Consider the following 22,332-nt stretch of genomic DNA (forward strand, 5'->3'; position numbering starts at 1 on the left):
CCTAAGCTTTTACCCCCAACAAGCTACAACAAGACTCCCCAAAACCCTCACTGTAGTAGGTTTAGAGAAGGCCTAGTACGGACCTAGGACCCCACTCTGTAGTATCAATGGAGATCACAGGAAGACTGGACATTTACCCTACCCCCACCCAGCGGTAATGTGACACTCTATCCTCTCCCCGCTAGACTGTCATCAGGAGAGGAACAGTACAGAGTCAGGACTTTAATTATCAACTAGCAGTGAAAAGGTTATCTCCATTGTGGTGTCAATGAAGACTATGTGCAGCCAGAATTCACATCCTATCCAGCAATAATAAAGAGTCCCCACCTTGGGTATCAATGGAGGTAGAAGGGGGAAACTGGATTTGTACCTGCAACTAACAATAACAAGGTGGCATCCCTTACTCCACAGGCCAAGTGGTGCCACACACACACACACACACACACACACACACACACACACACACAAAACCCAACAGAAATAGGTTTACAAAAGATTCAGAGTCTCACAGTATAATATGAAAATGTCCACATTTCAATAAAAAATTACAAATCATATCAAGAACCATGAAGATCTTAAATTGAATACAAAAAAATAAAAAGATGCAAATATTGAGAGGAGAGAGATTTCAGAATAATCTAATGAAAATTTTAGAGCAGCCATGATAAAAATGCTTCAATTAAGCAAGTAGAAACATGCTTGAAACAACTGTAAAACAGAAAGCTTTGGCAAACAGAAAGTCTCAGCAAAGAAATGGAAGATAAAAAGAAGAACCAAATGACAATTCTGGAACTTAAAATACACAATAATTGAAATAAGAATCTTAGTGGATGGTTTCAACGGCAGAATGGAGGGAAAAGAAGAAGGAATTAGTGAAGTGGAAGTTAAAAAGATAGAAATTACCCAACATGAACAACAGAAGAAAAAAAAAAAAAAGACTGGAAAAAAAATGAATACCTTAAGGATCAGTGAGACTACAACAGAAGATCTAAAATCTTTGCTTAGATTTTAGGAAGACGGTGGGGCTGAAAAAAGCACTGGAGAAATAGTGGCTGAAAATGCCCCAACTGGCAAGAGTCATAAACCTCATAGATTCAAAATGCTGTGTGAACCCCGGTGGGATAAATATAAAGAAATCCACAACCAAACACATCATAATTAAACTTCCAAAAACTAAAGACAAAGAAAAAGAATCTTGAAAGCAGTCAGAAAAAAGCAAAACAACCTGAGAAAAACAATTCAAATGACAGTGGATTCTCATCCCAAACCATGGGTGCCAAAAGGAAATAGCACAATACTCATCAAGTGCTCAGGGGGAGGGGAGTGGAAGCACTGTTGACCCAGAATTCTGTACCCAGCAAAAATATACTTTAGGAATGAAGGGGATAGTGACACATTCTCAGATACAGGAAAACTAAAGACAATTTTCACCAGTAAACTCATGCTAAAAGAATGGTTACACCAAATCCTCTAGCAGAAAAGAAACAAAAAAAGAAGGAACCACGGAACATAAAGAAGGAAGAAGAAACATGGTAAGAAAATAATATGGGTAAATATACTAGAATTTCTCTTGAGTTGTTTTCTGAATTATGCTTTCCAGACAAAGCAAAATCTGCTATCTGATGTCAGTCTATATGTATGTAGAGGAGGGGCACCTGGCTGGGTGCCTGGCTGGCTCAGACAGTAGAGCATGTGACTCTCAATCTCAGGGTCATGAGTTCAAGCCCCACGTTGGGCGTGGAGCCAAATAAATAAATAAATAAATGTATATATATATATAGAGAGAGAGAGAGAGAGAGAGGAAATACTTAAGATAATTATAAACAAGAATGGTAAACTGATAAAAAGGGAGGTAAGATTTCTATTTTATTCTAAAGTGTAAAATAACAATATCAGTAAACTGACATTATGGTAAGTTATATATATACAGTAATATCTAAGGTAACCATTAAAAAAGGCTATATAATGAGATACACTCAAAAATAGTCTAGATAGGGGCACCTGACTGGCCCAGTCATTAAGCTTCTGCCTTCAGCTCAGGTCATGATCCCAGGGTCCTGGGATTGAGCCCCGCATTGGGCTCCCTGCTCAGCAGGAAGCCTACTTCTCCCTCTCCCACTCCCCCTGCTTGTGTTTCCTCTCTTGCTGTGTCTCTGTCAAATAAATAAATAAAATCTTAAAAAAAAAAAAAAAGTCTAGATAATCAAACTGGAATTCTAAAGAGTGATCAAGTAACCCACAAGAGGCAAGAAAAAAGAAAACAAGAGCAAAAAAGAACAAATAGAAAAAAATAAAATGGCAGACTCAAACCCTAACATATCAAAAATTACATTAAATGTAAATGACCTAAACATACGAATTAAAAGGAGACTGGCAGAGTAGATTAAAAAATATGACCCAATTACATGCTGTCTAGAAGAAACTTCAAGTATTATGATACAGGCAAGCTAAAAGTAAAAGGATAAGGAAAAAAGGTATATCTTATAAATGTTAATAAAAAAAGAGCAGGGCATTCAATTTCCAAAAGATGACATGAGGAGATCTATTAACCCACTCCCATCAAACAACCATAATTTAAGAGTATTAATTTAAAAAAAACTTTTTTAAGTTTCTGGAAATTGTTCTAAGTGCATACAGCAAATAAAACATTTTCCCATGTAATAAAAAATTTGGCTGGATTCTGTCTCCAGTTCTTAGGAGGTAGCCTCTAAATCCTTGGAATTTCCTGAGTGACTGGAGTGTCTTTGTTATTCATGGAGGACCCCTTGGACCACATCAGAGTTTATGCTAACAAAATGATTCAAGATGGATGATGGCCATGTCAGAAAGACCAACTATGTGATTAGATGGTTGGAGCTTTGAATCAAATGATATCAGGCCTATTTCTGAGAAGGGGAGAGAGTTGGAGACTGGTATCAACTTTATGGCCAATGAATGATTCAATCAGTTATGCCTATAAAATGAAAGCTCATAAAAATTCTGGGCAATTCTGGAAACTTGAGTGAACCCCTCTGGTTGGTCATGTGTAGGGAGGATGATGCATCCTGACTTCATGGGAAAAGGACATTGGAAGGCTTTGTGTTTAGGAGCCTCCCAGATCTCACCCTATATGTCTCTTGGCTGGTTCTGATTTGTATCTTTTTTGCTACAACAATATCATAATCTTTTTTTTTTTTAATATTTTATTTTATTTTTTTTAAGATTTTATTTATTCATGAGAGACAGAGAGAGAGAGAGAGAGAAGCAGACTCCCAAGGAGCAGGGAGCCCGATGCGGGACTCGATCCCAGGACCCTGGGATCATGACCTGAGTCGAAGGCAGACGCTTAACCATCTGAGCCACCCAGGCGCCCCCAACAATATCATAATCTTAAGTATAGGACCTCCCTGGACTCTGTAAATCATTCTAGTGAATTATCAAATCCAAAGGGTCATGAGAAGCCTTCAATTTATAAACAGTTGGTCAGAAGTGAGAGTGACCCTAGAAACCTCGCAATAGCAGCTGGTATCTGAAGTGACGTCCGTCTTGTAGAGACCATGCCCTTAACCTGTGACATTTAGCCTAACTCCAGGTTTTGCATCAGAAGTCACTATACTGAGTCATTAATCAAGAAAATCTAACATAATCTCAGTATGAACAAGAATCTGTGGCTCTTGAGCCATGATCCATTCCCCCCACCCCATAAGCAGCTAAGAAGATGGTGGTGGGGGCTCTCTTTCTCCTCAATCTCCTGTCAAGGAATATGGCATTTCACCAAGAAGGGCAGACCACCAGAATATCTCATTTCCCCCAGCTCCAAGCTGCAAAAGCTAAATTCCTCACGTATGTGGCCATGAAGTTGGGCAATCCCTTCTTCCATCCAGCTACCACTCATACGGTGAAGGCTCTATGCAAGCACAGCAGGCTGAAAAAACTTGGGAACTGACATCCCTCTCCTCAGCTTGCTCAGAGGAGGGAGGTTCATGTTAGGAAAGGCAAGCCAAGAGCAACAGAGCCTACCCACCCTGCCCAACACTCTGGTCATAAAGCAGGGATGTCACTCTCAGAGAAGTGACCACTGTCCCCATTCCCACTCCAGAGCACTGACTCAGAAATTATGCCCAGGGGGTGAGGTAATCCATAAGAACAGAACTGTAAAGCTCTCCCAAAGGAAATGACTTTATGTGAAATGGGTTGTGGGGAAGTTTAAGCCTAAGGGCACTCTTGAAAACACTGGAGATTCTGGTGGTTAGCAATTCACAGGAGTCTGCTAACTTCATGAAAACAGCAGGAAGCTACACTGTAAACCTGAAAGAACCAGGGAAAGACACAGCCAAGAAGAGCGCTCTTGGGGTCAAAACCTGAAATAATGCCTCAGAAACTATTCTGAAAAGGGATCCAAATTTAATTGGATCAGACTGGCAGCAATTTATATCCTAAGAAAACAATAGGGCTATATGCCAGCAATTAGTGGAATCCAGCAGCTGAGTGTTAAATCAACCAAGGCAGAAAAAAAGAGATCAGACAGAGAGCAAAATAGAACCCTACTAAATCCACTGTCATCCTATTTGACCATGTACATGGTTGAAGACTCCTCCCTCTGAGAGATGACATCAGAGGTTTCATACTGCAAAGGAAAAGACTTCACAAAAATAGTCCAGCTTTTCATCTAAGAATAGGAACAAGACAAGGATCCCCATTTTTGACACTTCTATTCAATAAACATTGGAAGTTCTAACCAGAGCAAGTAGGCAAGAAAAAGAAATAGAAAGCATTCAAACTGTAAACAAAGAAGTAAAATTAAGTCTGTCCATAGATTATATGATCTTACATGCAGAAAACTTGAAAGATTCCACAAACTGTTAGAACTTATACATAAACACAGCAAAGTAGCAGGATGTAAAGTCAACACACAAAAATCAGTTGGATTTCTGTATACTAACAAGCTATCTGAAAAGGATATTAAAAAAACAATCCATTTACAATAGCATCAAAAAACACAGTATTTAGAAATTCTCTTAAAGAAGGAGGTGAAAATTTGTACACTGTTAATTATAAAACACTGCTAAAAGGATTAAAGAAGACACTGATAAATGAAAAGAGAACCTATGCTCTTGGATTTGAAATTTAACATTATTAAAATGTCCATACTGCCAAAACAATCTACAGATTTGATGCAATCCTTATCTAAATATCACTGGCATTTTTTACAGAAAAAAAAATCCTAAAATTCATATGGAACTACATTATAGGCAAATCAATCTTGAGAAAGAAGACTCAAGCTGAAGGTACCACACTTACTGATTCTGAAACCTTACAAAGCCAAAGTAATCAAAACACTGGGCACTGGCATAAAATAGACATATAGACCAATGGAACAGAATTGAAAGTCCAGAAATAAATCCACACAGATATGGTCAAGTAATCTTTGACAATGGTGTCACGACTACACAATGGGGAAAAGACAGCATCTTCAATAAATGGTGTTGGGCAAACTGGATATCCACAACCAAAGGAATGAAATTGGACCCTTATTTTACACCATACATACACAAAAAATCAACTCAGTGTGGATTAAAGATTTAAACATAAAACTCCTAAAAGAAAATGTAGGGTAAAGTTTCATAACATTGGTCTAAGCAATGATTTCTTAGACATGATATTAAAAGCACAGGCAAAAAATGCAAAAATAGACCAAGCGGGACTATATAAAACTGAAAATCTTCTGTACAAAAAAGGAAACGATCAAGAGAGTGAAAAGGCAGCTTACGGGATGGGAGAAAATATCTGCAAACCATGTATCTTATAAGGGAGTAATACTCAAAATATATAAAGAACTCCTACAACTCAACAACAAAAAAACTAATAATCTGGTTTAAAAAATGTGAAAAGAAAGGACTTATAAATAGACATTTCTCCAAAGAAGACATACAAATGGTCAACAGGTAAATGAAAAGATGCTTGACATCACTAATGATCAAAGAAATGCAAATCAAAATGTTAATGAAGCATCACCTCACACCTGGTAGGATGGCCATTACTTAAAAAAAAAAAGTATTGATGAGGATGTGCAGAAAATCTGAACCCTTGTACACTGTTAGTGGGAATGTAAAATAGTGCAGCCATTATGGAAAACAGTACGGAGATACTTCAAAAAATTATAAAAAGAACTACCACATGAAACAGCAACCCCACTTCTGGGTATTTATCCAGAAGAACTGAAAACAAGATCTCAAAGAGATATTTGCACTTTCATGTTCACTGCAGTTTTATTCACAACAGCAAAGAAGTAGAAATAATCTAATGTCCATCAATGGATGAATGGATAAAGATGAGTGGTATATACATACAGTAGAATATTATTTAGCCATTAAAAAAGAAGGAAATCCTGTCACATGTAATAACATGCATGAACCTTGAGAACATTACGCTAAGTTAATAAGCCAGACACAGAAAGACAAAAGTACATGATTCCATATATATGAGGTATCTAAAGTAGTCAAACTCACAGAAAACAGAAAGTAGAGTGGTCACTGCCAAGGACTGGGAAGAAGGGAAAATGGGGAGTCACTGTTCAAAGAGTACAAAGCTTCAGTCATGCACAATGAAAAAGTTCTATGGGTTTACTGTACAAATTGTGCCTACAGTTAACAATACTATACTGTGCATTTAAAAATTTGTTGAAAGGGCAGATCTTATGTTTAACATGTTTTTAGCTACAATAAAAAAATAAATAAAATTTAATTTAAAAATAGTAAATGGGAGGTGGGTGGGGGATGGGGTAACTGGGTGATGGGCATTAAGGAGGGCATGTGATGTGAGGAGCACTGGGTGTTATATGCAACTGATGAATAACTGAACTCTACATCTGAAACTAATGATACACTATATGTCAATTAATTGAATTTAAATAAAATTTAAAAATAGTAAATGTCCCATATACCATTAATGAACAAGTTGAATTTGAAATTAAAAACACAATACCATTTACATTAGCACCCAAAAAATGAAATTCTTAGGTATAAATCTTGTACAAAATATGTACAACATCTATATGAAGAAAGCTATAAAACCCTGATGAACAAAATCAAAGAGAACTAAATAATTGGAGAGATATTCCATGTTCATGGATAGGAAGACTCAATACTGTCAGTATGTCAGTTTTTCCCAACTTGACCTATAGATTCAATGCTATCACAATCAAAATCCCAACAAGTTATTTATGAATACTGACAAACTGATTCTAAAGTTGATATGGAGAGGCAAAAGCCCCCAGAATAGCCAACACAATACTGAAAGTGAAGAACAAAGTTGGAGGACTGATGCTATCCAATTTCAAAATTCACTATAGAGCTACAGTAATCAAGATAATGTGATATGGGTAAAAGAACAAACAGATCAAAGAAACAAAAGAGAGAGCCCAGAAATACACCCCCATAAGTATAGTCAATTCATTTTTTTTTAAAGATTTTATTTATTTATTTGAGAGAGAGAGAATGAGAGAGAGCACATGAGAGGGGGGAGGGTCAGAGGGAGAAGCAGACTCCCTGCTGAGCAGGGAGCCCGATGTGGGACTTGATCCCGGGACTCCAGGATCATGACCTGAGCCGAAGGCAGTCGCTTAACCAACTGAGCCACCCAGGCGCCCTAGTCAATTCCTTTTTGACAAAGGAACAAAGGCAGTACAGTAGAGCAAAGACAGTCTCTTCAACTGTCAAATGGTGTTGGAACAACTGGATATCCATGCACAGAAAATTAATCTAGATACAGACCTTACACCTTTCACAAAACCAGTAGACTCAAATGTAAAATGAAAAATTAATAAACGTTCAGAAGATAATATAGGAGAAAATCTAGATGAGCTTGGGTATGGTAATGCCTTTGTAGTTATAACATTAAGACAAGATCCATGAAAAAACAACTGATAAACTAGACTTCATTAAAATTAAAAACTTCTGCTCTAAAAAAATAGACAACAGTAAGAGAATTATAAGGCAAATCACAGACTGGGAGAAAGTATTTGCAAAACATACATTTGATGAACGACTATTATCCAAAACATACAAAGAACTATAAAAACTCAACAATAAGACAACAAACAGCCCAATTAAAAATGGGGCAAAGACCTTAACAGACACCTCACGAAAGAAGATATACAGATGAAAAAAAGGAGATATACATATGGCAAATAACCATATAAAAAGAGGCTCCACATCACAGGAAATACCAATAAAAATGAAAAATGACATACCACTACACACATATTAGAACGGCCAAAATCCAGAATACTGCCACCACTGCCAAATGCTAATGTGGACATGGAGTTATAGGAACACCCATTCACTGTTGGTGGGAATGCAAAATGGTACAGCCACTCTGGAAGACAGTACTCTTATCACACAATCCACCAATTGTGCTCCTTGGTATTTATTCATAGGAAATAAACACTATGTCCACACAAAAACCTGCACACAGATGTTCACAGCAGCTTTACTCATAATTGTGAAAATGCAGAAGCAACCAAGATGTCCCTCAGTAGGTGAATGGATAAACTGTGATACATCCACACAACGGAATACTATTCAGCACTAAAAAGAAATGACCTATCAAGTCATGAAAAGACATGGAAGAATCTTAAATGCTTATTACTATGTGAAAGAAGCCAATTTTAAAATAATCTGTATCGGGACGCCTGGGTGGCTGAGTCGGTTAAGCGTCTGCCTTCAGCTCAGGTCATGATCCCAGGGTCCTGGGATCGAGTCCCGCATCGGGCTCCCTGCTCCGCGGGGAGCCTGCTTCTCCCTCTGCCTCTGCCTCTCTCTCTCTCTCATGAATAAATAAATAAAATCTTAAAAAAAAAAAAAAAAAGAATCTGTATCTATGACTCCAACTGCATGATACTTTGGAAAAGGAAAAACTATAGACAGTAAAAAGATCAGTGGTTGTCGGGGGTTGGAGGAAAGAGGAGGACATGAACAGGCACAGCACAGAGGACTTTTAGGGTAGTGAAAATATTCTGTAAGATATTATAATGATGGATATATACCATGAGACATCTGTCTAAACCTATAAAATGTACAACACCAAGAATGAACCCTATGGTAAACTATGGACTTTGAGTGATTATGATGTGTCAATGGAGATTCATCCTTTGTTACAAAAGAACCATTCTGGTGAGTGACAGTGACAGTGGAGAAGGCTGTGCATGTGTGGGAATGGAGGATATATGGGAAATCTCTGGTCCTGCCTCTCAATTTTGTTGTAAAATCTAAAGCTGCTTTAAAAAATCTTTTTTAAAAATAGCAAATTTTTAAAAAACCTGACATTTTGTATTAGCACAAAGTGTAACAAAGAAAAGACAACAGTATGATAGTAAAGGTACTAGACTGAAGCCTCTCTATCTGAATTTGAATGGCAGCAGCAGATAGGTTCTTTACCTTGCTTTCTTGATCTGTAAAATGAATTAGACTAGAGGAACCTGAAAATCTCTTTCAGCTCTAAAAGCCTATGAATCATCTTAACACAAACCAGAAAGCTTGGAATAAAACAATACACTTGAATAACATCACCCAAAAAGCCTGTTGAGTGTTTTTAAAAATGGACTATTACTAAAGTTTTTTAAGTCTTAAGAAAAATCCTGTAATGCAGATGGCTGTTCCATTGTTAAAATAAACATCTCATATGCTTTCTCAGCCATTTTAGTGTTTTTACATGATCCACCCAAATATCAAACTGGTATCTGAAACAATAGTTTGGACATTTTCCATGTTATGAAACATCCTAAATGTTTTTTAAAAAAGATTCTGGTACATGATATACAAAACATTCTTTCAAGAAAATTCATACTTAATTTTAGTGGAATTTCTTAGAAAAAGCCTTATTTGGTTTTTCTTTATTATTAGCAAGTGATATATATGGAAATAAATATGTTGTGTAGTAGCAAAGGTGGACCTTAGAATCAGAAGACACAAGTTCAAGTCTTTACTACCTCTACCTAACTTACTATTCCTCAAGCAAATTAATAAATCACCAGAGCCTCAATTATCCTGTTTGTAAAATGAGAGGTTGGACATTCTCCAAACTTTTCACACTTCAGACTGCTTGTATTGTTTTCTTCTACGCATACCATATCTCAAGTATCTGCCTTTCAGACAGATTGCATTTATTTAGGAATAATAAATCATCTTCTGGTTTCTTCTACCAAAGACTGCCAATCTGAGATTCAGAACAACTTGAGATAGGAATTCAGAGATATACTTCTAACTCAAAGCAATAAATCTACTAAGAATGAAGACAATATTTCTATTAGGTTGTTGAAATACTAATAAGAATACCTATTATACTAAGTACAGCAACACCAAGCTGAGAAACACAGGTCTAAATGGTATCTAAGACAATCAATACAGTGGGAAAAAAGTAAAAACACTATTTTTTTCATTTGTTAAAATGAAACCACAATCTCAGGTACTGTGCTCTCATGATTTACTTTTTAAATCAAAACAAGTGGGTCCCCCCCCATTACACTTATTTTTTAAGTTTTCCCTCCTTTTCCCTTGGGGAGGGGTGGTTAACCATGTTTATCTTTTAGATTGATTAGCTTTCCAAGAAGCAGTTTCAACTTTAAAAAATTTTATTGCAATCACCAATAATACCAAAAATACTACAATGCAGTCAATAGACACTTTCAGAATAAATGAAAGAATAAATGCTACATCCGTTATATGCAGAAGTTTTAGGGAGACTGTCACCACTGCCTTACTGAATCTTATACCTAACACCCTCAAGCATACAGTTGCCTGTTGCTTCCCTTAGTGTTTTTAGTCAATGTTTTGACTACCCTTACTCCTCTTCTCATGTCAAGGGGATTTCTATCTTTTCAATTACATGAACTCCATGTAGTATGTGCAGAAAGGTAATGGACCGAGCACTTCTCCATTCATATTCGTTTTAAATAAACAGAGCTTTCAACTGACTCATGTTAAGACACAATAAAGACACAATGATTAAAACTGGTACATGAATAGTCAGATGAAGGAAGAGAAGAGAAAATCCAGAAGACTGGTAAGCGCTGTGAATTGTGCAAGACTGCTGAATCTCAGATCTGTACCTCTGAAACAAATAATGCAATATATGTTAAGAAAAAAAAAAAGAAGAAGAAGAAGAAGGTAGCAGGAGGGGAAGAATGAAGCGGGGGAAATCGGAGGGGTAGACGAACCATGAGAGACGATGGACTCTGAAAAACAAACTGAGGGTTGTAGAGGGGAGGGGGGTGGGAGGATGGGTTAGCCTGGTGGTGGGTATTAAAGAGGGCATGTTCTGCATGGAGCACTGGGTGTTATGCACAAACAATGAATCATGGAACACTTCATCTAAAACTAATGATGTACTGTATGGGGATTAACATAAGAATTAAAAAAAAAAAGAAAAAGAAAATCCAGAAGAAAACCAAATACAGAATCTTAGTATATGGTAACAGTAAAGTTTCAATGCTGTGGGGATTAAAGTTGAAGCCATACTTGCAGTATAAATCCCTGATGAATCACAGATTTAAAGATTAAAAAAATGAAACTATAAAAGTTCCAGAAGATAATGTAAGAGAATTTTTTATAATTTCACAGTGGGGAAGGCATTATTAATATGTTAAGATTACAAGTGCTATACAGACTATAAAACAAGGCGCCTGGGTGGCTCAGTTGGTTAAGCGACTGCCTTCGGCTCAGGTCATGATCCTGGAGTCCCGGGATCGAGTCCCGCATCGGGCTCCCTGCTCAGCAGGGAGTCTGCTTCTCCCTCTGCCCTCTTCCCTCTCGTGCTCTCTGTCTCTCATTCTCTCTCTCTCAAATAAATAAATAAAATCTTTAAAAAAAAAAAAAGACTATAAAACAAAGACCATGCAAATATACTAAAAAGAAAACCAAACTTTAAAAGATTTCACCATAAACAAAGAGAACTTGAAAAATATTGGCAAGTCATATTATAAAGGCACATACACACACACACTCTTATCAAATAAGAAAGAATAAAAGACCAACAATCTAACTTTAAAATGAGCACTAGTTATGACTACGTCACTGACAAAAAAAAAATACAGAAATGGCTCATAAACATATAAAAATAGTTAATCTCATTAATTTCATTCACAAGAGGAGAAATGCAAAATAAAACTACATTGAATACCTTACTTCAACTATCAGATTGGCGCAGATCTAGAAGTTTGACAGCACATTGTGTTTTTAAAGCTGTGGGGAAACAGGAAATCTCATATACCTCTGGTAGGAATGTAAATTGTTAAATCTCTACTGAGTATAACCTGGCTACATCTATCAAAATTATACATGTTCATATTCTTTGACTCAGTAATTCCACTTGTAGGAATTTACCCAACAAATATACTAACATACATGTAAAATGATATATGTATGAGGTTTTACACAGCAGGATAATTTATAATAGAAAAATAATGTAAACAATCTAAATACCCATCAGTTAGAAACTGAGAGCCAATATGAAAGGCTCTTCAGGACATATTTTTAAGTGAAAAGAAAAAATTATTCAACAGTGTGTCTGGAAAGCTAGGGGATGTAATAATATATACTTGAATTTGCTGTATATGTACAAAAAGATTCTGGAACAGTACAAAAGAAACTAACCAAACATAAGTTAACTTGCTTGGGAAACAGGGTAAAATCTGTGCTAATGAGAACAAAAGTGGGGGAGATTTTTCACTTTTTTTGCATTATTTATTTTTATCCATTGAAAAAACTAAAAAGAAAAATAAGATTTTTTTTTTTAATAACGATTTTATTTATTTGTCAGAGAGAGAGAGTCAGAGCACAAGCAGGGGGAGAGGCAGAGGCAGAGGGAGAAGCAGGCTCCCGGCTGAGCAAGGAGCCCAATGTGGGATTCGATCCCAGGACCCCGGGACCATGACCTGAGCCGAAGGCAGCTGCTTAACAGACTGAGCCACCCAGGCGTCCCAAAACAAAAATAAGATTAATGAATAGTTCAATTGGAACTAAACTTCAACTAAATTCATCATTGAAAATGAAATCAAAGGTAAAAGAGATTTTTTAAATGTCTATTTCTAGCAGTGTGGAGGTCTAGATATTTTGAGGGGTTCTCAGGCTCTCCCATTACAAAGCAACTAGTGTTTTTGTAAATCTGAATGTACATATGCACTATGATATATAAATTCCACTGCCGGGGCGCCTGGATGGCTCAGTTGGTTAAGCAACTGCCTTCGGTTCAGGTCATGATCCCAGGGTCCTGGGATCGAGTCCCACATTGGGCTCCCAGCTCAGCGGGGAGCCTGCTTCTCCCTCTGATCCTCTCCTCTCTCATGCTGTTTCTCGCTCGCTCTCTAATAAATAAATAAATAAAATCTTAAAAAAAAAAAAAGAATTTATAAATTCCACTGCCAGGTGTGTTCCCCAAAACTCTTTAGACATGTGCACCAGGAGAAAGGTTAAAAAATGTTCATAGTTATACTGTTTATAATAATAAAATCCTGAAAATAACTCAAATGTGGATCAATACACACATAATGGATGAAACACTATAATGTAACAAATCAATCTTAAATTACAATAAGTGGAAGAAAAGAGCTTTAGAAAATACACAGTAATTTTCTTTCTAAATCTTCCTAAAGATTTAGAAAGAAATGCCATCTTTCTAAAGTTTAAAAAAATAAAAAGCAAAACTAAACAAATACTGTAAAGGACTCATACTTCTATGGTGAAACTACGGAATAAAGGGCTTACATACAAAATCCAGACAGAGTGGTCACCTCTGTCGTGGAGAGACATGGGAGACCAAGGGATATAAAAGAGGAAAATGTGGAGGTAAGGATATAGGTAATGTTCTGATTCTTAAGTTGAGTGGTGGGTTCACAAATGTTTATTGTATTATCATCTTTATAACTTAAGTGTGTTAAATACTTTATGTTTCAAGTTGTATTTTTTTCTTTAAAGATGAGAACACACAAGTTTAACATTTCTTGGCAAATTGTAATACACTGCACTGGATTTATAAAACTCCATCCTTCTAGACAAGCTGATGAAGAAGTAATTATGAGCATTAACCTGATTTTCTCCTGCTTATTGTAGAGTTTCTTTTATAACAGAGAAAATCAATTAAGTAGTTATATTAATACTTCAATTTTCAATCTCTGGGAGACTTCCACCTATGTGGCATTATAAGCTCTCTTCCAGTTATGAAAATGATAGTTTTAGACACCTCTCGATCCCCATAGAGCTCCGAGAAGAGCATATATTTCAGATTTCCAGAACAAATATCTTAAAATTAAAATTTCACTCAGACTTCAGAAAGTTATATGTTTTCTCTTCTTCTTTAAAAAAAAAAATCAGAGGGGCATCTGGGCTGAGTCGGTCAAGTGTCCAACTCGATTTTGGCTCAGGTCATGATCTCAGAGTTGTGAGACTGAGCCCCGTGTTGGGCTCTACGCTGGGCAGAGTCTGCTTGAGATTCTCTCTCTCCCTCTGCCCTTCCCCACCGCTGTCTTTTTCTCTCTCTTTAAAAATAAATAAATATTAAAATTAAAAATTTTAAAAAGTCATAAATTTTCCCCAAGTGGGTTTCAGTATATAGATAACTGCTGCCCTAGCTCTTCAATACATACTACATGTTTAAATTCAGCCAGATTGTACAACCCAAGGCCAAAGTTTGTGACTGTTTTTTTCTTTGTTTTTGTTTTTAAGAATTCATTCATTTAGGGTGGCTGGGTGGCTCAGTTGGTTAATCGTCTGCCTTTGGCTCAGGTCATGATCTCAGGGTCCTGGGATCGAGGCCCACATTAGGCTCCCTGCTTGGCGGGGAGCCTGCTTCTCCCTCTGCTGCTTCCCCCTGCTGTGCTCTCTCTCCATCAAATAAATAAATAAAATCTTTAAAAAAAAAAAAAGAATTAATTCATTTATTTGATGGTGGGGCAGAGAGGGAGAGAAAGAGAGAGAATCCCCAAGCAGATTCTCCGCTGAATGCAGAGCAGAGCCTGGCATAGGGCTCAATACCAGGACCCTGAGATCATGACCAGAGCCTAAGTCAAATGCTTAACTGACTGAGCCACCCAGGTGCTCCATGAGTGGTTTTGTTTTGTTTTATTTTTTTAAGATTTTCTTTATTCATCTGAGACAGAGAGAACACAAGCAGGGGGAGAGGCAGATGGAAAGGGAGAAGCAGACTCCCCACTGAGCTGGGAGTCCAACATGGGGCTTGATCCCAGGACCTGGAGATCATGACCTGAGCCAAAGGCAGATGCCCAGCCACCCAGGTGCCTTACCCCATGAGTATTTTAAATGTACTTGTTTTGGGGGGTGCCTGGGTGGTTCAGTCAGTTAAGCATCTGCCTTTGGCTCAGGTCATGACCCCAGGGTCCTGGGATCGAGTACCACGTCAGGCTCCTTACTCAGCAGAGAGCCTGCTTCTCCCTCTGCCTGCCGCTCCCCCTGCCTGTGCTCTGTGTGTCAAATAAATAAATAAAATCTTAAAAAAAAAAAAAAATATATATATATATATATACACTTTTTTTTCTGATTATAAAACCAGTATATGTTTATTATGGAAAAAAATTTCTCTATTTTTCCCTATCTTAAGCTTTCGAAAGAAAAGTGCCTAAGCTTTGGATTCTTATTGCTTCAGAAAATCCATGCTAATTCACAATCCTACCAGCAGTATCTGAGTGCCTGTTGCCCGAACATTTGGATTTATCATTCTTAAATCCTTGCCAATTTTTATGGATCAGAAATTACGTAACATTTACTTTAATCTGCACTTTCTGGATTACTGAGCAATTTTTCATGATTTAATGTGTTCTTTTAAAATGTCTCCGTAAGTCCTTTGGCTATTTTTCTATTGGGATGTTTACCTTTTATTATTATTAACCTATTTGTGTCTTTATGTTTATTTATCCTGTTGCTATATATGCTGCAATTTACGCTGTTTTTCATTTGCCTTTTTATTTTCTTATGCTGCTTCATGAATTCGCTTTTAGTTTTTATGTACTTACATCCATCTCTTTTCTTCATGCTTTCATTCTTTGCTCTTACACTTAAAAAACACTCTCATACTGCAATCAATAAATGCATCTTTAGATTGCTCATATGGCTTCCTTTTTTAAAAACCAAGTATCTGAATCTTTTTTTTGTCTAAAAATAGGAGTCAAACCAGTTTTTAAGTTCAATCTTTCCTGAGAATATTTCAGAAAAATATACTATCTATGGTAATCTGACTAAAGACTTACATTCTCGTGTCTGATTCTTCTTCCATAAATGAATGGGCCTTTTAACTACAACTCAACTTGTATGACTATAACAGAAGCAAGCTTAATGCTGCCTCTCATCTCTCTAGATTCAGTGACCAAGACAAGAGAATCCCAGTCCAAGTAGTAAAAAGGCTTCTCACCACTCAGGCAAGTCCAACATAGCCGCCGATGTAAAAGGGGGAGAGAATCTTTCTGGAGCGTTTGAATCTTCCTTCCCTTGCTCAGGGGAGGACCAGCATTTCTACCTGCAGCCTCTGCAGGTTCAAGAGCACAGGCAATGAGGATGTGCAGGTCCTGCTGCTTCAAACAGCCCTTACTTGCGGGATAGGACTTCATTCAAAGACAATCAGCTGGGGCACAAACAACCTAACAATCGTTTTAAAAGTAGATAGCTACAAGTCAGCCACACTCTTAGATTTCCAACACAGTATTTATGTCTAAATAAATAATTAACTTGATCACTTAGTTTAATATTTAAGTCCAACTGAATTTTAGCCTCATTACAAAGTGGTTTTGTTTTGGGAGGCACAAAAGTAAATTGTTCAGGGAACTCTCCCAAAACGCTTAAAGAATCTATTAATCTGCTATCTTAAAATTAAAAGTACAATCCTCGGGCGCCTGGGTGGCTCAGTTGGTTAAGCGACTGCCTTCGGCTCAGGTCATGATCCTGGAGTCCCAGGATCGAGTCCCGCATCGGGCTCCCTGCTCGGCAGGGAGTCTGCTTCTCCCTCTGACTTTCCTCCTTCTCATGCTCTCTGTCTCTCATTCTCTCTCTCTCAAATAAATAAATAAATAAAATCTTTAAAAAAAAATTAAAAAAAAAAAACTGTTTAAAAAAAAAAAAAGTACAATCCTCACCCACACCCACACAAAAAAGCAGAGGTTCTAAATACAGTACACAGCATATGGGAAACAAGCCTACAATCTATCTTAAGTCATGTCACTGGGATGGTCTGGCCTCCTGGTTTCAGGACGTATACAGTCTAACAATATATGAATATGACAGAAAAGTGACAAAAATTTTGGCAATCAACTACGATACTGAAAAGGTCAATAAGAATTCTATCCCATCCCCAAAGTATTTGTCCTGGGTCATCTCTAATGAACCTAGAAGAGCCAGCATATTTCACAGGGGCTAAATAAAACTTTTTAAAAGGTTAACGGAAAAATATTTATGTGAAAAATGCCTCCAAATAATCTTTTAGTGGGTGGATTCAGCACATACCAATGAATACCTTTGAGCTTAGTCCAATTTTGAATTAAGCTAGAGTTCACCTTTAAGAAACAATGAACCTGTTTTTAAGTAAAACCCTCTATTAATAAGAAACATGGAATGTGAATACAAAATAAAAGATATTATCAACTGAACTGTATCTAAATATTTTACAAAGTTTTCCATGAGCCGTCAGTAGATCTTTAAAATGCATGATCTTTTAAAAAACTTGTTAGTCATTCATCTGTAAAAATCTAGCTTTTTATGTGTATGCCAAGCGTAAAATTGCCCCATGCTAAATTTAACACAAACCTCACATCATAGATTTACGTGTTCTTACACTTAAACATGACTATGACAGGGATTCAAAGGGTAAAAACACACTTAGAACAGTCACTCTACCTTTTACTGCAATTCAGTACAATGAAGAAAGCCTGAGAAGCATGCAAAAATTAGGTCCATATTTTAAATCTGCAGGCAATCAAGCCAGGAGCCAGGCTATGCAATCACAATCACTTGCAAAACCATTTAAACCATTTTTTAGTTGTAATTGTTAGCAGTTTCTTATGACTGTAATCTTAAAAAAAATATCTTCCACTTCAAAAATTAAATGCACATGTACATTAACTTTTTTTGTCTACTCAGAGTTAGGTGCTAGCTACGCCAGGTTAAAATTTTCTTTCTCCTTTCCAATTCTGCATTCCCTACTTTTAATTTTTGTACACCATGGTTCCAAGTTAATTTCATAGTATTTATCCAAATAATGGTTAGCTAACTATAATTTGTAAAGTAGTACAGAGTTTAAATGTAGAGAGTCACTTTATGATAACATTCTGAGTTTTACAGAGCAGTATGTTACCTTTTCAGATGTTATTCAAGGATGGTTAATCATTGTACAAATGTTAAGATTATTAAAGATAGTCAGCATTATAAACTGGTATGCATGACTCCTAACAGAGCACACTGAACCATAAGATGTGAAATGAGTCGCTCAAGGTCAGAAAACAGGCCAGCGGGGCCGCCGGTACTGGCAACCTCAAATTCCCGTCTTCCCCCACATGCGCCATCCCAAGAGATGCCTACTCTAATCTTTGCCTGCAAAACTCTTAACTCAGGTAGTCTTCATGGGACTGAAACCACTTAGGGCAGAATTTCAAACTTAAGGAATTAAGTAAAAAAGAATTTAACATAAATGTTACCATAATATACAAATTTAATTTTCAGGTAATGGATTCATTGCCTAAATGATCAATTGCTAAGAAACTAACTTTTTGCTAGAGTTGTCTTTAAGTAGCCACATGTTGGCTCCAGAGGACACTGGGGTGCCACTAGAGAGAACAGCCATCAGGGAGTAAAACAGTTACATTTCAGAGCAGGGCTGCCATCGTCCTCTGTGGTAGCCTGAGGCAGAGACCACTCCGTGTTCAGAGGGAAGAACCCAGGCATTGGCTTTCTCACCTCTCACAGTTTGGAAAGGCTGAGGGATCGTATCCTTCTTTCAATTCTCAATTTGAACTACTGGAGACCGAAGGAAGTTCTAAAGTGTTAACAGTTTGGTTAAGTTTTAAGCTGGCTCCAAACAGCTTTATCCTTTCTAACATTATGTCTAAAGCACATCTTTCATGCATTCTTACACATTTCTGATCACTGAAACTCCCTGGCCTCTTTGTACTATCTCTTCTCCTACTTGCAAAAATCCGTTAGCAAGTTTAAAAAAAAACAAAATCAAACAAAAACAAATACCACATTAAATGCTAGAGTTTGCAGGTTATCTATAGTGATTTCATGTTAAAACTACCTGACTTCCATACTCAAAAGCATAGTGTTTATTTTCTTTGAAAAAATATCTAGTGCCCAAAGTAACTATTCAAACATAAACTACATATACATTGGTCACCTTGTACATTAAAACACATCTGACAGATTAAAACTGTAAGAATGGGGGGCACCTGGGTGGCATAGTCAGTTGAGAGTCCAACTCTTGGTTTCAACTCAGGTCTGATCTCAGGGTCGTGAGATGGAGCCCCATGTCAGGCTCCATGCTCAGTGGGGAGTCTGCTTGAAATTCTCGCTCCCTCTGCCCCTCCCCCCTGCTCTCTCTCTCTGCTCAAATAAATCTTTTAAAAAAATTAAAAAAACGAACAAAAGTGTAAGAATGGAATTTTTGATAAGCCTACATAGAATTATATAATTTTTATTTAAAAAGGGAGGGACAAGGCATGGAAGAAAATCAACATTCATTATGTACTTACTAGGAAACAGGTACCGTGCTAAGTATTTTACAAAAAACTAAAATCAATTTAATGCTTCTTATATTCCCTTACCAAGTAATTATAAACCTATATATTCAAACATCAAAGGAATTAAACACAAACTCTCTGAGAATCCTGACTGGATTCCATTTTTTTCTTTGGGCTATGTGCTAAGCCTATCACATTCGACATTCTTATAGAGAGGAAGCAAAGGCTCAGAGCCCTATTAAATTATTTAAATTATTCCCAGAAAGTTAACTCATGAACACCATTACCTCACTGAAATATTCTTTTCAAGAAGCTAGTTTTGATGATCCAAGAATTCAATTCTCATAAGCATGCTTTGATTAAAGTTTGTTACTGATTTCATTACACATCAAGAAATAAGCTGTTAATACCAAAGAATACTCTTCATTATGACCATTTACATACTTAAGCTTAGTCAACTTCCAGAGGTTATAAGGAAGAGAAATAGAGTTAGAAATGAGATAAATTTGGCTTCACTGAGGACTTCATTTCATAGGGTCTTCACTGACTGGCTTTTTTGTTTTACTGATTTATAGTAAAATGGTCACGTCAGGGAAAACAGATACTTTTTGGGAGAGGTGGGAGGAAGTTAGAGAAAGATGCCTGTGCTTCCAATGCATAACAGCTTGATCGTGTACTTTTGAGAAAAGAAATAAACTGAAGGGATTTTCAAGTGTCGATAACACTATATTTGGAATAAAATTGCTCACATTTCTCATATTTCAATTAGTGACTTTAAAATATTAAAATTTAAAATATTAAAAATTCTAACAATTCAGAACAGTGTGACAAATGCTTATTACTGTGTTAAATGAAAATAACACAGTACAAACTTTCATCTATATTATAATCATATAAAAATGAGTGTGTACCTAAAAAGAAATGAAATGTGAAACAGTTGATTTTATCTTTTTATTTAAATTCAATTAATTAACATACAGTGCATTATTAGTTTCAGAGGCAGAATTCAGTGATTCATCAGTCTTATATAATACCCACTGCTCATTACATCCTGTGCCCTCCTTAATGTCCATTATCCAGTTACCCCATCCCCCCACCTCCCTCCCCTCCAGCAACCCTCAGTTTGTTTCCTATGATTAAAAGTTTCTTATGGGGGCACCTGGGTGGCTCAGTCAGTTAAGTGTCTGCCTTTGGCTCAGGTTATGATCCCAGGATCCTGGGATCGAGTCCCGCATCAGGTTCCCTGCTCAGTGAGGAACCTGCTTCTCCCTCTGCCTCTCCCCTGCTCATGCTCGCTTGCTCTCTCTCTCAAGTAAATAAATAAATAAATAAAATCTTAAAAAAAAAAAAAAAGAGTCTCTTATGGTTTGTCTCCTTCTCTGATTTCATCTTGAAACAGTTGATTTTAGAGTATAACGGGTTTATAGATAATAGCTTTACTTTCTTGATTCTTTTATATTATAACAATGTTACAACAAAAACAGCTTTAAAAAATTAGATGCTCACCATGTGGAGTAAATGATACTCTGTTTGCAATGACTAAACCATGCTAAGAATATGAGTGCTTATGTCTTCCATCAGCTCCAGGAAAGCAAATACCATGACTTCCTTGTCTCCCCCACATCTCAGGCCCAAATAGATCCAATAAATATCCAGTGCCAGTCTAAAAACTGAACTAATGATGAACACCAAGTGTAGGCAACATGAAAGTGAAAACTTACTGTTATTTGTTGGTTCAGGAAACCCAGCCTTTGGACCACTCCATCCTTTGTTTTCCCCTGTCTGAAAGATTAAGTCAATTGTTTAAATCCAGATAAACAGATTTATTCAAAAAGAAAAAAAGTTAACTAATCAATTAAGCAAAGGCAAAAGTCTCTCACATGATTATTCTGCTTATTCTCTCCCTCTCTGACCCCAGGACCAAGGACACAAAAGTAACTAATATGAACAGTTTCATTTCTTCCTTTTCCACATGCAAATCTATTCTTATGTCTCCTTCTGCTTTTATCATTCATCTAAATTTACAATTTAAGTAATCAAGAAAGCCCCGTATTCAACACATGTATTATATACAACACAGGCTCTATCTAGATGGTTAAAAAGTAAACAATTCTTATTCAAACAGTAAACAATAATAATCATCACAAGTGTTAATGTGACCCAAAGGGTTTTATGGCTTCTGAGGTCAAATTCACAACAGAAATATTACTGTGTCTGTTCTGTAAAAGTTCTATGACAAGGGTCACGAAATACTGCTAATGATATATACAAAAAATGGAAAACTAAGCCCAAACTTGCAGTAAAACTTGTAACATCCTGACTTTCGTCAGATGATTTGATCTGTTTGTTATAAAAATACATTCAGAGAAACCAAGGTATTTCGAAGCAGCAAGTATTTTAGTCAAACTAGTAAGTGACTTTAACTGGTTGTGTTCTCTTTGTGCGGAGCTGGTATTATTGATATAAAGTACTCGAGGGGAAAAAAAAGTCGTATTTCCTATTCTAATCAGCATTTTATATTTACATTATCAGATGTCAAAGTTCAAATGGATAAATAAACTCCAGATAGAAACACAAAATATAATTCTAGCAAATAGTGTACCACTGTGAAAGGAGAGAGGAGG

At 36.7% G+C, this 22,332-nt stretch overlaps 1 protein-coding gene across 10 annotated transcripts in view; it reads right to left on the reverse strand.

The window, feature by feature from the left end:
• The window catches only part of STAU2 (staufen double-stranded RNA binding protein 2), a 311,388-nt gene that overhangs the window by 135,091 nt on the left and 153,965 nt on the right, over positions 1 to 22,332 (reverse strand). For 8 of the 10 annotated variants that reach the window (XM_035011353.1, XM_035011347.1, XM_035011348.1 and 5 more), the window contains 2 exons: positions 21,430 to 21,490; positions 16,396 to 16,509 (listed from right to left, as the gene is read on the reverse strand). In XM_035011353.1, coding sequence (XP_034867244.1) covers positions 16,396 to 16,509; positions 21,430 to 21,490 — 175 coding nt within the window. The remainder of the gene's footprint in view (positions 1 to 16,395; positions 16,510 to 21,429; positions 21,491 to 22,332) is intronic. The other 2 variants (XM_035011351.1, XM_035011357.1) reach the window with 1 other exon arrangement.

Source organism: Mirounga leonina, unplaced genomic scaffold, assembly GCF_011800145.1.
Source record: "Mirounga leonina isolate KUSES-001 unplaced genomic scaffold, KU_Mleo_1.0 Mir_165, whole genome shotgun sequence".
NCBI classification, from domain to species: domain Eukaryota; kingdom Metazoa; phylum Chordata; class Mammalia; order Carnivora; family Phocidae; genus Mirounga; species Mirounga leonina.